The sequence below is a fragment of the Polypterus senegalus genome, chromosome 18 (assembly GCF_016835505.1).
Source record: "Polypterus senegalus isolate Bchr_013 chromosome 18, ASM1683550v1, whole genome shotgun sequence".
Lineage (NCBI taxonomy): Eukaryota > Metazoa > Chordata > Cladistia > Polypteriformes > Polypteridae > Polypterus > Polypterus senegalus.
The window spans coordinates 55605799-55623224 of NC_053171.1; the positions used below are offsets into that span (position 1 = coordinate 55605799).

At 39.5% G+C, this 17426-nt stretch overlaps 1 protein-coding gene across 2 annotated transcripts in view; it reads right to left on the reverse strand.

The window, feature by feature from the left end:
• Nucleotides 1–17426, reverse strand: part of pacs2 (phosphofurin acidic cluster sorting protein 2) — a 302620-nt gene that overhangs the window by 67987 nt on the left and 217207 nt on the right. For both annotated transcript variants that reach the window (XM_039741990.1, XM_039741989.1), the window contains exons 8-10: nucleotides 10145–10204; nucleotides 7218–7369; nucleotides 5232–5322 (exon numbers count right to left, since the gene is read on the reverse strand). In XM_039741990.1, the coding sequence (XP_039597924.1) occupies nucleotides 5232–5322; nucleotides 7218–7369; nucleotides 10145–10204 (303 nt within the window). The remainder of the gene's footprint in view (nucleotides 1–5231; nucleotides 5323–7217; nucleotides 7370–10144; nucleotides 10205–17426) is intronic.

The window sequence follows — 17426 nt, forward strand, 5'->3', positions numbered from 1 at the left end:
CTTTATCCACATGGACCCTTTAACATTTTGGTATACTAGGGGGCTCTGCCCCCTGCTTGCTTGGCTTGCCAGCCTCCGGGCAGGCGCTAGCCACTTCACAGATCTGCCGCTCGCGTACGGGGAAGTGGATGTACAATTTAAACAGATTGTTATTTTCATGGAAATTGTTACATATGCATAAAAGAACTAACTATTTTACTTTACAGCGAGTAATTAACCGTAATAAGAAAGAGTAAAATGTAATAAAATGAATGAAAATTATGTTTCATGTTGCATTAGAGGTATTCGTTGCGTTATATGTTTTCGTTCTGTTTGGCTTTGAAATTAACACGTAAATACTTTTTAAACTTACACTTTTACTGTAAAACTTCAGTAAAAACTATTTTTTGAATTAACTTTTCGTCAATATTGCACTGAATTTTGACTCTGTGTTTGGAGTTGCATCGTGACAATGCAACGTATAACTGGCCGTGAGTGAAAAACGCTTCTTTCTCTCTAATAAATAAACCAACTTTTTCGAATGTTTGTCATAGTGATTTGTTAATTGTCATAGCAAAAGCTATTCTAACAGGAAACTGTAAACATTTTAATACAAATGGCATATCAAGATCTCCTTTGTATCTAATGCTACGATATATCCTTTTTTCAACAGTAATTTGGCCGGTGGAAGACCGGATGGTGTTAACGGTTGTAGATATTCTAAGGGATATTGTAAGTTGATGTTTTCATCTTCCCCATAATCATCACCAAGTGTTTGAGCATAGTCTATTGATACGCATTTAACCAATTTGCCATGTAACCAATTGACAATTTTCTCATTAATTCATTTTACTTCATTGTTTCTCGGTGCTAGGATTGCCCATGTACTCATTTCTTCTGTTGATAACCCTTCTGGATGAAATTCTTCAATAAGATTTAGAAGGGTTGAAAGCACAGGAAATACGTTTGTCAAAATCAGTCACACCAATGAGAGGTGAAAATGGTTGAAAATGGTTGAGAGGAGGGCGAGACTTGAAAAAAATCTCTTGGCAATAGTCTTGTCTCAAGATTTTCTTTTATAATAGAGATATGTGCAAAATACAAAATAACTGACAAGGAATTTCAGAAAATGTGATGTTCTCCTCACTCTAAGAATTAACATCATACAACTTTGTCATGAAGGCAAATGTTGCTCCTTGAAAAATTTGTATTTTTTAGGTTTTTTTTTTAGTTTCACTAGTAAAACTGTCAAGAGTAAGCCTGTAGCTCAATGAGAGCATTTAAACATGATTTATTTATTCCAGTTATTCCCAGAAACCTGGTTTCTACAATGCCATGTAAATGCTTGTTCTTGATATTGGTCTCTGAGAAACCTGGTTAACAGCCGAGGAATTTTCAGTGAGTAACCCAGTTCTGTGGCCATGTATATCCTTAACCAGGTTATAGTTAAGGATTTCATAGTCCGTGCACATGTCTGATTACCTGTGCATATCCGTGACAAGTAAAATCATCTTGATCATTTGAGCATGGCGAGCGGTAGCAGCATGAAATTAATGGATAACCTCAGAGCTATCTGGCATTACACTATTATTTATGGCTTGTTTTTCCCTTTGTATGGAGAAATAAAAATGCAGATTTTTATTACTATTACTTACTAGCAAAATACCTGCGCTTTGCAGTGGCGAAGTACTGCCTTAAAATTTTTATTAAGAAGAAAATTAAACCTTTTTAAACAGAGCAAAAATATACCAATAATTATTTGTTAAGAATTTCTTTGTATTGTCAGTTCGACCCTGCAGTTGTAATATGACCAATCTGTGCGCTGAGCTTACTCTTGAACATGCAACGTACAGTTGGCCATGTGAAAAGTAATCGTGTCTGAAATCTCACAGCTTGGATTGCTGCTGTCCTGTTTGAGTTTCATGGTTTGTTTCAATTACGACAGTATTTGCATGACTTGTGTTGAAGTGACATTCGGCATCTGTCAAGCGTTGTAAGCATACAACCGGTTTCATCAATAACTTCACATCCAGCTTTTGAGAGTTTAAACATTCATAAACATCAAAGTGTCCACTACTGATATGGCCGTGCAATATGTAACAAAGAGAATGGAAAAGGCAGGTGCCATCTCTGGGCATGGAAACCACTCGGTAAGTGACAGTTCTTTGATCGATGGTGATCACCTCGATAGACATGTTAATGGGGGTATGGTAGGAATGATAAAGGAAATGGGTACCTGAACAATGTAAAGTAAGTCTAAAATACCTACACAATAACTATAATAGTAATAAACGAACAATAAAACAGAGGAGAAGCCGTGGATTAAATAAAAAGGCTGTAGTTATCAGCAGGGAGATGTGAATCCCGTGGCGAAGCAAGGAAAGGACTATAGAGACCACAGCGACGGACGGCCTTATATAGGCAGGCAGCCAACAACGTAGGAGGCGTTGGGATGGGGGACCCAACGCCACCTCACACGGTGACCGAGCTGCAGGCTATGGACGTATGTAAGTAAATAGGATTCAGTTAGCGTTGGGAACCCACGTACCAAATTTCTTGAAGATAGGCCCATAAGTAACAAAGACCGTTAAAAAGTTCAATATGGCGGCCGACAGTCGCATCATACCACCAAAATAAGTACGTACATCGGTTATGGTTAGCGCAGGGAAGCCGCCTACCAAATTTCATGAAGATGGGGCCATAAATAAGAAAGTTCAACATGGCAAACGTTGTCGACCGTTATGACCGTTACGTGTAGAATTTCTAAATGAAACCTGCTTAACTTTTGTTACAGTAAGCTGTAAGGAATAAGCCTGCCAAATTTCAGCCTTCTACCTACACGGGCAGTTGGAGAATTAGTGATGAGTGAGTGAGTGAGTGAGTGAGGGCTTTGCCTTTTATTAGTATAGATTATTATAATATCGCTGTCAAAATGAGACTCACTAAAAATAATTGTTATAAAACAACCTTAGCGAGCAGAACAAGACACACTCAGCAGGTCACGAACAGGGCTCATTGTTTACTGAACATGGCAAAACTGACACTCAAGGTTCGTTCCCCTCTTAAACTGACATAATCAATTCACACTTGTTCGTATATACAGTAGACATTACCAGTCTATCTGCACTGTTACATTATTATTATTAACTGCCCTGCACCCCAGCCCTGAATACACAGGTTAGGAAGGCAGTTGGATTATCTCATCTCTCTCACATTAAGTAAACTCTTTCAAAACAACTCTGTCCCACTAGTCTTTGCTTCGCAGATGCAATCCATTAGCCACGGAGAGAAAGTGGCCTACTGTAAGTGTCGACATAGATCAATTTCCTGAAGCAGATGCTTGTGCAATCTTATTATTCCTTCTTCTGGTTGAATTAACCTGTCACAATATTTCAGAAATCGCTAGATTTATGTTGATAAGTTGAACGTACAATGCTAAGATCCGCAAAACAATCTTGGAAGATGCAGGTTCCATGCTTGTTTTGTAAATCATGGCAAGTAATGGTGATATTTGCTCTTATTTTTTAGTACATTTTTATGACCAAAGGAGGACTCCATATATGGGCTCATGCACATAAACAGTGTTTTTTTTTTTTTTTTAAGATACCACGTTTCTGCCTTAACTCACCATATATCCTGGTGCTGTGTGCATGTGAACACTCTCTGTGATGCATTACCTTCTAACAGTTGAAATTACCAGAAAGGTCAATGTCATAACATCCTACACAAGGAGATCTAAACTACTCTGAAGTCCACGTAGACCTTTCTAACTCCATTCACAGATGTTTCAACACGCAGGGAGTTGCTAAATTAACTTCTCCTTCAGGTTCCAATCAGCTTCACTTTACAGCCATAACTCATAAACTGCTCTCATAATCTGAGACATTTTGTTATGATTAGCAGTCTTTATTAATCTTTTGTAGCCACATATTCATTAAGGATGCATCAAATTAGGGGTTTTGAACTTCAAGGATTCTAAATATTAAATTTTTTTAAAGGTAAAATGAAAAAGTTGAAAATATTTCCTGCCTTCTCACAGCACCATATTTGTCTTTTTACAAGTGGCATCAGTTTGGGAGCGATCACATCAGTTGTTGACATAGAAATTTATCCCAGAACCACCAGGGAATACATGTTGTCGCCAGAAAGACTACAGGAAGGATCTGGGTCCAGCAGCTAGAGTCTATTAGCATAAATAGCAACACTTCCATCTCTTTTGTATCCACGTATTTGACAAGAACAGTATTGGTGCGCGACTCTAACCCTTGTTAAAAGACTTCCCAGTATTAGAGTTGCTTTGTTTCCTTTGATCTTTGCCTTGTGTTTTAAACTTGAGGATCAATCAGTTTGCATTCTTTCGTAACAACCCCAACATGAATTCCCAACTTTATTCCAATTTCCTGATCCACTTTATAAAAACCATGTTGTCTCATTCTGCGTCAGTATACATTGTCACGTGTGTGCGCACAGGAGACAGCTGATGGGCTCTAGTGACTGTAAATCTACTGCCGCACCAGGGGTTGGCGCTGTGTCCTAATGCCTTTCTCTCTTCATCCCTCTGCAGACCAGATGATTGACAGCTATAACACCTCTGACATCACTTCCAGTGTCCATCCACCTGGACCCACCTCATCCTGATGAAAGGACTGAAAACTTGAAGCTCTGCCATCTTTGTCAGTTCAATCTGGGACTCAAGTCTGAAAAGACCTTTCTGCAATTATTGAGTGTTTTTCATTTCTGATTGCAACTGTATTAGATGGGGTTACCAGGCTGGTACCCCAACTCTTACATTTTGTCATCTCGTTTCTCTTACAATGTTTAGTAAACAGAATTTTCTTAAATTAGTCAACTTCAAAAGAAGAGGCCAACCAATATAAAGTGGTAAAACAAAACTCAATAGAAAATTCAATAAAATACATTATAGTTACACACAGAACAACATCAAGATCCTTAAAAAAATAAATGTTTCTACTAGTTGACAAATCTAACATATCACACACTGTACTTAAAGATGTAAAAGCAGACAGTTTCGTGTGTGCTATTTGTTCATATCCCACATCAGCTATAATAAGGATTCCTTATGACTGTTAATAAATGATACACTTTACAGTTCCTAATGTCATAGCTCCCACAAATCCATCCTCCTACTCCCCATTATCAAAACACCCAAGGAACCCTCTAATGACTGTTCTATGATGGGGATGCCTTAGCAAAACTACTATCAGTCAGTGCTTGTGGGGCTCCTGACTCACCGGGCTGGGGGGCTCCCTCTGACTTCGACTGCTGTGAATGCTGCCGATCTCGGTCTGTGAGCTGGAGTGGGACAGCCCTTCAAAGTATGGCCTAAGGAAGCAGGACAGCCTGTTTCAATGAACCTGGTGCACACAGAGCTCACTTCCACATCCACAACCACACAGAGACTTCCAAACAAGAACATACAGTTTTTAATTCATTATAAATTGAGAACAACATCAATACCCTCTTTTCCCCAAACATGTAAACAATTACTTTTATGCAATAATTACTTGACACTGGACATTTCAGAGTGAACTATGTTTCACCCCTGGCTGGTGTTCAAATTCCCTTTTTATGTCTTTTTTGCTCATGTTTGATTAATTTGTGCTAATTTTGTTATTTATGTAAATAATTTGCATTATTCTATGTCTTGTATTAGTTTTGTGTATTATTTAATTTCTATTTGTCTATGCTTGCTTTATTATGCACTATTTATTTTGTGGGTGGTTCCCCAAGAGACAGAGGTCATCTCATTTAAAAGACCACCCTTAATCCTGTAAAGCCTGAAGAGACACACAGTCCCTTGCGGTTCATTGAATGCGTCCTCATGTGATAATTGCTTTGTTAATTGTTGATAGTCTGGATTTTTTGACCTCTTGCTTTGTTTCTCCAGCTCTCCTCGGATTTTTGTTTTTGGGGATTTGTTTACCTGTGGATTGCATAATTTGTTAAGGCAACTCCTTCTCTGACTTTTGTGCTCCAGAACATTTTTAATAAATCAAGTAAAGATTCTTCATTTGCCTTTTTTTGGTTTACAAGATGAAGAATGATGAACTTATTCTTTTGTGGGCTTTTGCAACAGTTGTTGTGACTTTGTTTAAAGGAACTCTCAAGTTCACAACACTCTGGGCTTTTAGAGAAGAGCATAAACTGTGTATTGTTCTGTCTTTGTCTGCATGGGTAAAGTTAAGGTACTGTATATAGTGTGGGTTCTTAAAAAAATAAAATCTAAAGTTAAGACCTGCTCAGGACCATGCATTTAGCCACTGAAGGAAAGATACAGAAATGTGAAACTACACTTGCTATAGTTTAAAAAACCATGCCTGTTCAAAACCTTAAAGAAAGTGATTTAAACAAAATGAAATCAAAATTCACTCAATATTGAATGCTTCTGACATGCTTTCATACAGTAAATTCATACAAACTTTAAACGCAAAAGTTTTTTTTTTAATCAATTTAAGAAAAATATATTTGACAGCAATTGACATTAATTTTGCTCTCACGTTCTCATGTGAAACCTTTCCATTCAGGACGAAATGGCTAATTCATTTCTCAAAACACGTGAGAAGAGGTTATTATGGATTCCCTGTACTGTATCTGATTGGAGAATGCCACTTTGGAGTGAGCACACACTCAAATTGTTAAGAACTTGAGAATCCTCTAAAGCCCAATAAGTCCTACTAAAATACCCACTAGAGGGGATAAAACCATCAAAGCCCTAACAGTCACACATAGGGCAATGAAGAATCTATACAAATAAAACGATCCATTTATACAAAAATAAGCTCAGAGAAGCACAATGCAAAAGTCACAGCAGACAATGCCTTCAAAACAGGCAATCCCAAAAGTGAAGACGGTTCCAAAGATGGTCAAATGACAAGAGCAAAGGTTAAAAAAAACTAAATCACAAAAGCAACACTACAGGAATTCACCACATTTTAAGAGCATTTACAATGAACCACAAGGGACTTTTGGTATTCATTAGCCCTTATAGGGATAAGAGCAGTCTCTTGATGGTAAAAGACAGGTGGTCCCCCTCTTGGTGGACCACCCACAAAACACATGGAATATAAATGAAGATACATAGAAACTAAATGGCCAACACTACTAAGATAGACAAAAACATCAAAAACGAATGATTAAGGTATTTGAACCCCAGCAAGTTGGCTGAAATATAACGCTTATATTCTGAAGGAAAAAGTCAAGGGATTGCCAAGTCTCACTTGAGCTTAGGTTTTGGGGTGCTGAGCACACTGTCATCATCATCCACCTCTGGGCCACTGTCGCTGGGGTTTTCAATGTCCAAGCTGTCCAGGTCCAGGTCCTCCTCCACCTCAGGTGCCTGCTCCGCCGGGTCCTGTTCAGAGTCCAGTACCTGAAACAGAAAACCATTTGCAAGGAGGCTAAGCTTTTTCACACAGATCAGCCTTTTAGATCACATTCACATAGCCTAGCTTGATGGTGTTGGTCTTCAATATCCAAAACAGTGCACTTTCAATGTTCTTAAACAGTACTTGATGCATATAAAAATCACCAAGGTGTAAGTGCTGTTCCCCTGGAGATTTTTCAAACACATACGCTATGTGGCCATTTTACGATGTTCACCTACATGTTAACATAATAGTCAGCTCCTCAAAGCAGCCAATTACAAGGCTGGAAGCCAACATCTATAGGTATACTGTAGCATGCAGAAGCGATTTAGTTATTGTTAAGCAGTTGCCAACATAAGGTTTGAGTGGGCAAGATGTGCAATCAAAACCACACAAGATTTCTTGGTGCCAGTTGTGGTATTTCAGCATCTTAAACAGCTACCCTCCTGGGATTTTCATGAGTCTGAAGAGTTTAAAGAGAATAGTGTGCTCAACAAAGAAACATTTAGTGAGCTGCAGATCGGTTATGTAGTGGAAGTCAGAGTAGAATGACCAAGTGCAAGCCCCCGAACACTTAAATAACAGCTCTTGAAAACAACTGAATGCATAAAGGCATTTCTAAATGCACAAAATTTTAAGATCTTGAAGCTGATGGGATAAAGCAATAGAACATCAGACCAGGTTTTACTTCTGTGAGCTTAGAACAGGATGTTGAGGTTATAGTGGGCACAAGGCTACCAAAATTGTATGACAGAAGATTGGAGAAATGTCATCTGGCCTAAGGAACCTCAGTTTCTTCTACCACATGTAATTGGTAGAATTGGGAATTACCAGAAAGACTGTATGGATCCATCCTGCCTTGTGTCATCCGCAGAAACTAGTGATTTCAGTGTGATGCTGTGAGAAATGCTTTCTTGGGATATATTAGGATTGTAAATTCCATATTCATGACATGTGAAATAAGCATTGTTGCTGACCAGGTTAAATACCATTATGACCACAGCTCACACTTTTTCAAAATGTATAATCCCCCACATCACCAACCACACATCATCTCTTGATGGATCCCCAAACACAACATTCTACTCAATTTACTTCAAGGGAACCGCACAGACCACAGATCTGAGTCCAATAGAGAAGCTCTGAGAAGAAGATGAAATTACCTTGTGATATAAAGAGCATGATTTTGCAGTAGCTGGATGGATGTGTAAACAGTCCCTGAAAAAAAGTTTTCACATTTTATTGTTCAACCACATTGACTCACAGTGGATTTAATTTGACTTTTTGGACATTGATCAACAGAAAGAGACTCTTTGGTTACAAATATAAAACACAATATAAGTGAATGCACGAGTGTTCATGACCTTCACTAGAACACTCCATCACTGTAGCAGGAAATTGGTCTTAGAAGTCACCTAGAAATCCCCCGTCTGGAGTTTCAATTTACTGTAGTCTAAATGTACCTTCATCTAAGAGGTCCAACCTGTGGACCAGTATCAAAGAGATTCAACCTGTGGTGATAAAGTATCATGTCCTAACCTATTCAATGATAAAGAAATGCTTCAAACAACTCTTTGAAAAGGGCAACAGAAAAGTACAAGTCAAGGGATAGAGACAAGAAAATATTCAAGTGACTATTCCATGGAGTCCTGTTAAATCACTCATTCAGAAAAGGAAAGAGTATGGAACAGTTGGAAGGAGAAGTATGATGTAGGCCACTAAAAAGCCATGAGAGCTCTAAAGGAGTTTCAAAGATGCAGTGATTAAGAATGAAGAGACGGTGCAAGCAACAACTGTTTTGTGGGTGCATCACAGTCACAGCTTTATGGAAAAGGCACTCTTGTTAAAAACACGCGTGACATCTCGGCTAGAGTTTGTCAGAAGGCACATGGGAGACTTTAAAGTCAGCTGGATGGTTCTATGTTCTGATAATACCAAACTCAAACTCTGTTTGGCCATGAGACTAAACTCCATGTTGAGTTTAAGCCAGCAGTGCACATTATCAAAAACACATCCTCTCCACCGTGAAGGATGGTGGTGGCAGCATCAGCTACGGAAGGATGCTTTTCTGTAGCAGGCTCAGACAAGGCTTTTGAGGGTAAAACAAATGCAGAAGAATACATGGAAATACTGGAGGAAAGTTTGAATCTGCCAGAATCATGTGCATTGAGGAATGATTTGTTTTCCAGCAAAACTACGACCCCAAGCATAAAGCCAAAGCTACGCAGAAATGTCTTAAAAAGAATAATTTTAATGTTCTGGAGTGGCCAAGTCAGAGTCCAGGTCTAATTTGCGGTTGGACTTGAAAAATGTTATTTAGTAATGATCAGTATGCAGCCTGACAGAGTTGGGGCACTTCTGTAAAGAGAATGAGGAAAAAGCACAGCATCCATATGTGCAAAGCTGATAGACAGATACCTGTGCATGCGGACTCAAGGATGGAATGGCTGCCATCTACTAAATGTGGACTTAAATTCTTCTGCAATTGTTTTCAGTTTTATATTAATAATTAATATAGAACACTTTGCAAAGATCAGTTTTCACTTGGACGTTAAAGAGTCATTTTCTTTTCATCACTGTCATAAAAGACAAATTCACTGGAAATCAATGTTGAATAAAAATAAATTGTGAAAACTCACAAGGGGTGAATACTTTTAATAGGCACCATATGTGTTCTTGCTTAAAACAATTAGGAGAATAATATGAAAAATTCTTAGATGGACTCTAGCGTTATACCCTTCAGTTATACAGAACATGGAATAACATCAACACATGCTTACTTCATCAGATACACGGAACCTCTTGAGCAGGGCCACAACTCTCTGCTTGAAATTTTGTTGCTGCAGAGAATAAAAAATAAATAAATAAATATTTTTTTAAGACAACATTAATACATATGTCAGTAATTTCTAATCTGGTTTATGTCATTTTTGAAATATTTCAAACAACTGGCTCAGTTTGCAAAATTATGAAATATACATGAATAAATCTGAAAGGGAAAAATAATATCTGAACTTAGGTGTATTAAGAAATGGAGGTAATTAGCAATATCACTCGAAATTTGCACTGAAAACCACCCTTATACATACCGTAAATCCTTGCTCTCCATTGATCCCATTCCCATGGATTCGCTTATCTGCTATAATAGAAGCCTAATCTGACAGATAAGGGCTGCAGGACGGGGTACGGAAGGTCATCAAGGGGTTGTATTTGCCTTCACATATAAATTTTGTCACACATGTGCATCAGAGGACTCCCTCACAGGCTCTGTTGAGGTATGTAATATCCCACTGGGGCGAGGGGGGGCACTACCACTAAAACAGTGTTCTCTTTTATCGCTTACAGTGCCTAGAACCCACATGGTGAGGACAAGTATCTCCACCCCTTCCAGTCCTGCAAGCGTCCCAAAAGGAAAAAGTAGCAAGCTGCAGAATGGAGCTCTGTCAAAGCTAGACCACCTTAAAAGGCTTTTGCATAAGCATGAACAAAAAAGCGTCAGACACACCACTTAGGTTACTTGTTTCCTTATTTGCTCCTCGTTTGCAACTAGTGCAGAATGCAGCTGAGCACATTTCTCCAGTTTTGATGTCACTACACTGGTTGCCTGTGTCATTCAGGATTGACTTTAAAATTCTGCTTATGGTTTATAAAGCCTTAAATAATCTCACCCCATCGTATATATCGGAATGTCTGACACCTTATATTCCAAATCGTAACCTTAGATCCTCAAATGAGTATCTCCTTAGAATTCCATGAACAAAACTTAAAGAAGTGGTGAGGCGGCCTTCTGCTGCTATGCACCTAAAATCTGGAATAGCCTGCCAATAGCAATTTGCCAGGCTAATACAGTGGAGCACTTTAAAACACTGCTGAAAACATATTACTCTAACATGGCCTTTTCATAACTTCACTTTAACTTAATCCTGATACTCTGTATGTTCAATTCATCATAATAACTATTCATGGTGGCTCTAAAATCCGTACTAACCCCTACTCTTTCTTCTGTTTCTTTTTCCGGTTTCTTTGTGGTGGTGGCCTGCGCCAACACCACCTACTCAAAGCATGATGATGCTCTGACAATGATGTATGGATTAAAAGCCAGAAGTCTACGTGACCATCATCATCAAGTCCTTCCGTGAGAACCCTAAATCCAAAGAGGACTGTTTCATTTATGTTAGGTAGAATGCCCAGAGGGGACTGGGCAGTCTAATTGTCTGGAATCCCTACAGATTTTATTTTTTTTTCTCTAGACGTCTGGAGTTTTTTTTTTTTTTCTGTCCACCCTGGCCATTGGACCTTACTCTTATTCTATGTTAATTAATGTTGACTTATTTTATTTTCTTACTGTGTCTTTTATTTTTCTATTCTTCATTATGTAAAGCACTTTGAGCTACTTTTTGTATGAAAATGTGCTACATAAATAAATGTTGTTGTCCTGGGATGACCTGGTTGCAGTCCTAACATTTCACTGCTTTCGAGTCTGTCATTACCACATACTGTATATATATATATACTAGCTGTGTAAGCCCATGCTGTAAAAACGCCAGGGTCCTAGAAACTATTGAAATCAACAAAAACAAAATTGAAACGTATGGATGTCAGGTAATTGAAAGGAACTACACTGGGCATCTCTTTCCTCGGAGGATTCGTGTTGTCAATGTGCTTACCTCACTTTCACATTAGCAGCTAAGTGACTTTGTCTTTCCTCCATTTCCTCAGTTCTGTTTGGGACTCCAATCCATACACAGCAATACAAATATTTAAACCATATTACAGCCAGGGAATAATATATGGGTGGCTGCCTCAACCCTTTCGGTGGCTTTATTTTCATTTAGTGACAATATATATAGATATACTGTGTGTGTATATATATATATATATATATATATATATATATATATATATATATATACAGTATATATATGTATATATGTATATATATATACTAGCAAAATACCCGCACTTCGCAGCGGCGAAATACTGCCTTAAAATTTTTATTAAGAAGAAAATTAAACCTTTTTAAACTGAGAGAAAATATACCAATAATTATTTGTTAAGGATCTCTTTGTATACCACATTGTGAGTTTGGCCCTCCGGTTGTAATATGACCAAGCTGTGCGCTGAGCTTACTCTTAAGCATGCAACGTACAGTTGGCCATGTGAACAGTAATCTTGTTTCAAATCTCACAGCTTGGATTGCTGCTGTCATAATCGGTTTGAGTTTCATGGTTTGTTTCAATTACGACAGTATTTGTAGGACTTGTGTTGAAGAGACATTCGGCATCTGTCAAGCATTGTAAGTATACAACCGGTTTCATCGATAACTTCACATCCAGCTTTTGAGAGTTTAAACATTCATAAACATCAAAGTGTCCACTACTGAAAGCGTCACCTAGATGTTTAAGAGGCATTGGCGGTTGTCGAAAGGTGTAAAATATTTGGCCATTTCGGTACATTAATAACAATAATACAGTATATAAAATGATCACGGCCCTTGAGTTTGACACATATGGACTAAATAGAACTTGAAAAGATATATTTTTTCAAATGTGATCGCGCAATTCAGATAGAGTTGACGCAAGACTACAGCCTGCATGCCTCAATAAGTCATCCTCCCCTCGTTCTTACTTTTTTACCGTTCATCTAATGAATACACTGAGTATGGCTTTACCAAAACAATCATTGATGGCGAATAAAGTATCCATTATTCAAGAATGTAGATCGGGATATATATATATACATATACAGTATATATACCCGCGTATCGCAGCGGAAAAGTAGTGTGTTAAAAAAAGCTATGAAAAAGAAAAGGGAACATTTTAAAAATAACGTAACATGACTGTCAATATACAGTATTTGTTTTGTGAGTGTTACTGAGTGTTGCTGTCATCAAGGATTTGATTATCATTATTTCTTTCAATCAGGTTCGTATTTGTAGGATGTGTTGTGTTCAAGTTACATTCCGTGTTTGTCAATCGTTGTAAAGATGACAGGTTTCATTCATCGATTCGCTTCTTACTGCATCAATAAACAGCTCGTCTTCTTCTTTATCTGAGACCTGACACACTGCATGCACGGGTTTTTTTTACACTGTCTTCCTTTAGCGGGACATTGACTTTTTCCACCGTGTGCTTTGTTTCCACAGTAGCTGCATTTATGAATATGCTTATCAGACGCTTCATATTTTTTGCTGCCTTTTCAATTGTGTAATTCGGTTTTGTTCAGCTCTTTGGAACTGTTGCTTTTATCTGTGCACTCGCCAGTTCACGTGAGCCGCTCGGTGTACATGCATCGAAGGTTCCCAGCTGTGCTGGTGCCATCTCGTGCTATGTCCATGGCTGTATTTAATGTTACCTTAGTCCTGGCACTTAAAACTTTCTCTCGCAGTTTCGCTGAGTTTGTGCCAAACACCACTCTGACCATCTCATCTTCCTCTGCATAAGCACAGTCGTTCACCCGTGAATATTTAGTGGCAGTTTGCTATTGGATTGCCGCTGACGGACGGCCTGATATGGGCAGGCACTAAATTACAAACGCCAGCGGCAGCCTGTCTATGAACTTAATTTAAAGTGTAGGTTTACATCGTGCTTTGTTTCTGAAGTAGCAGAACTCATGAATATGGTTGTATATGTCACTCGCTCGCTTCTTATTGTTTCGCTGCCTTCTCAATTATATAATGCATGTTTTCTTCAGCGCTTTTTGGAGGTCTTCCTGGTTTTCTATGTACTGCGTGATTACGTGAAGGCGTGATGATGTCACACGAAACCCCCACGGCGTTCAAGCTCATCTCCATTACAGTAAATGGAGAAAAACAGCTTCCAGTTATGACCATTACGCCTAGAAACCTGCCCAACTTTTGTAAGGAAGCTGTAAGGAATGAACCTGTCAAATTTCAGCCTTCCACCCACACGGGAAGTTGGAGAATTAGTGATGAGTCAGTGAGTGAGTGAGTGAGTGAGTGAGTGAGTGAGTGAGTGCTTTGCCTTTTATTAGTATATATATATATATATAGTGGACTGGGACCCGGACACAGGCAGACGGACATCTTATGTTTACCCAACACACTTTTATTTACAATATTTAGAGGCTTTTTTGTGCACTCACACACTCCAGTGCCTCCAACACCGATTCCCCCAATGTCCAGGCCACACTCTTCTAGTGCCTTTCTCTTGGCCGCCTCCTGTCCTCTCTCCAGCTCTGTCCTCTTCCACCCGACATCCACTACTGACTGGAGGGAGACGGCCCCTTATATGGGAACCCAGATGGGCTCCAGCTGCTTCCTGGCACTCCCTCTTGGACACACCCCTGTGTGGCGGAAGTGCCGGCTGGTCACCCGGAAGCCGTCCGGGTGTCTCCTGTCTTCTTCTCCCCAGCACTTCCTGATGTGGCGGAAGTGCTGGGCTCCAGGGTTCCTCAGGCACCGGGGCGCCGCCTGGTGGTGGCCACGGGTCCTTACAGGGATGGGCTTCCAAGCCCTTTACCTGAGGCCCCCCACATAACCAGGGCGGACGCCCCCTCATGGTCTGGAGGAGGCACAAGCCCTCCTCTGGTCCTCCTGGGCATCCCGGCCGGGCTCCAGCCCCAACCAGGGACCACACGGGATATTCCGGCATCGGGGCGCCACCTGGCGGTGGCCACGCGTCCCTACAGGGCTGGGCTTCCAAGCCCTGTACCCGAGGCCCCCAACATAACCAGGACAGACGCCCCCTCGCGGTCTGGAGGAGGCACAAGCCCTCCTCTGGTCCTCCTGGGCGTCCCGGCCAGGGACCACAATATATATATATATAGTTATCCTTTGTGGGGTTAAGGGCAAAGGGCCCCTGTGAATGTGAAAATCCAGGAATATATTTTCGGCCCATATTAACTGTATATTCTAAATTTATTGCATTAAATAACATGCAAAAATCTGTCTGAAATGTGACAAAAATGATCACTGCAAAAGTAAATCAAGTGTGTGAGCCTGGCTGCCAAGACAGAGATACTCGCTTTTAACACTTGTCTAGTAAACTGTTACTGCTTACAAAATGTAACTTATAATAAATTTGTGTGTATATTTATGGTAGAGAATGACAAAAATGATTACTATTACAGATATAAAAGAAATCTAAGAAAACGCTAAGCACAAAATGATAAACACTCACGACACAATCCAGTTTCGCAGCTGCAGATGCTGCTAGTGGTAGTGTAGTTATGAAATGAAATCCCCCGTGAACAGCCTTCAGAAAGCTATGTAAAGTTTTGCCCTACTGTAATGCCAACGTATGTGAAGATCTGTAGAATTCAGAAGCAGTCCGACCAAATGTGCTGTGCTACAACATGCTGACGGTGATCAACACACATTTTAAAAAAAGAAAGAGACAAATATATGTGACGTTTTGAAGAAATCATTTTATGACACGATTTACCTTTATTTATTTACTTACTTCCTAAAGCCTAAAGTCACAAGTAGTGTGCAGAGGGCATGCTCAAAAATGTGTGTAATGCCACGAAAAGTGCCTGCTGACACTTTAGTATGCAAGCAATGGTATGTGCATTCTTGCTCCGATGTAGAAGGGAGCTGAGTTTACCTCTGTTATAGCGCGTCTTTGTGAAAACAGCAGTGTCAGTTGCGGGGGTGAGGTGTGTTTGGGCTCGTGAACGCGGCTGAGATAATAAAACTGACTAAAAAAAAAACAAAGCTAACCTTTACAAGTATCATAAATTACACCGGCTGTTACAGACTGAAATCAAATGTATGTTTTTATTCTAAAATAGTAAGACTAAGAGCAGTTTACTTCTTTAAACGGAGAGGCGAAGGATCGAACTCGCAACCTTTTGATTCCCAGTTGGCAGCTGATTCTATTGCGCCATGGAGGCAGTCATAGTAAACTGGTGTCAATGTCGCATCTTAAGTTGGCTTTTTGTTTCTGCAGTTATATTTTTGAATAAAAGCGCAAATGTTGTGTTAGATTTGTACCTTTTGTGAAAGTATTTATTTGATATTTGGACTTCAGGCTTCATACATTATATAGTTTATGCCTACATTTTGTCATCTACTACTAGAATATAAAAAACGTTTCTGTTTTAACAATGTGTTTACACAGATTACTGTAGAAACGGAACACACATGAAATGTGTGTGTTCCAAACAACGATCTATTATTTCCACTCTAAAACTCCACTTCACTCCCAGAAAATCAATCAAGGCATGAGCTGGAAGAAATTTGTGCACGTTCTAAGTCGGTGGCGGGATGGAATAGCCGGCTGCATGCAGCCTGATTTTATCAGCACATTTAGATGACAAAAGACGCTGGTGGAGAGCTGTGAACGATATTAAGAAGAGATTTAAGGTGAGACGGATTTATGAGTTTTTTCGTAGGCTCTGGTAATTCTAGTGTTAAACAGGGTTACCAGCTGGTCTGTGAACCATTTATTGACTAATAGGTCATTGTTAAATCTTACTGTGGCGTAGTCGGCAGGATTCCTGGGTAAAACATGACAGAACCCCGGGACCAAGGAGAAATTGTTAAGGAACATGAAAGATCAGTTGCAACCTATTGCAAATGCAAATCGTGACACACAGTCAATTGACTTCACAAAGGCACAACGCTCCACTGTGGAGGCATTGAGAGCAGAGAGCACTTTGGAACCTTCACAACCTATAACTTGCAACTGTCAGCATCTGCCCTAATCTGCCTCCTACTGAAATGCTTTGTCTTTTCTCCTCCTGGTCAGGGATGAAGCATTGCATGAGTATTAGTCATTAAGACAGTTTTCAGGTTTGGCCTTTCTGTTCTGGCATTGTGGCCTGCAGTGACTGTTTCATTTTCTGGTGTATTCATTAATTGTGCCTCAATACCTTAAAGGAAGAACCTTCAGAAAATAAAAGCACCTCCTTGTACCTCCTAGTGTGAAGTCAAGCTCCTTCTTTGTTTTTATTTTATCTATTTAAGAAACAGAACATAATCACAAAACACAACCAAATCAACAGAGAAGAATATAACAACTTAACACCTAGTGTTTAACTAGGTTCCCTCTAAGTTATGCCAACACAGCGCCGCACACCTTTTGTATAAGGTACACC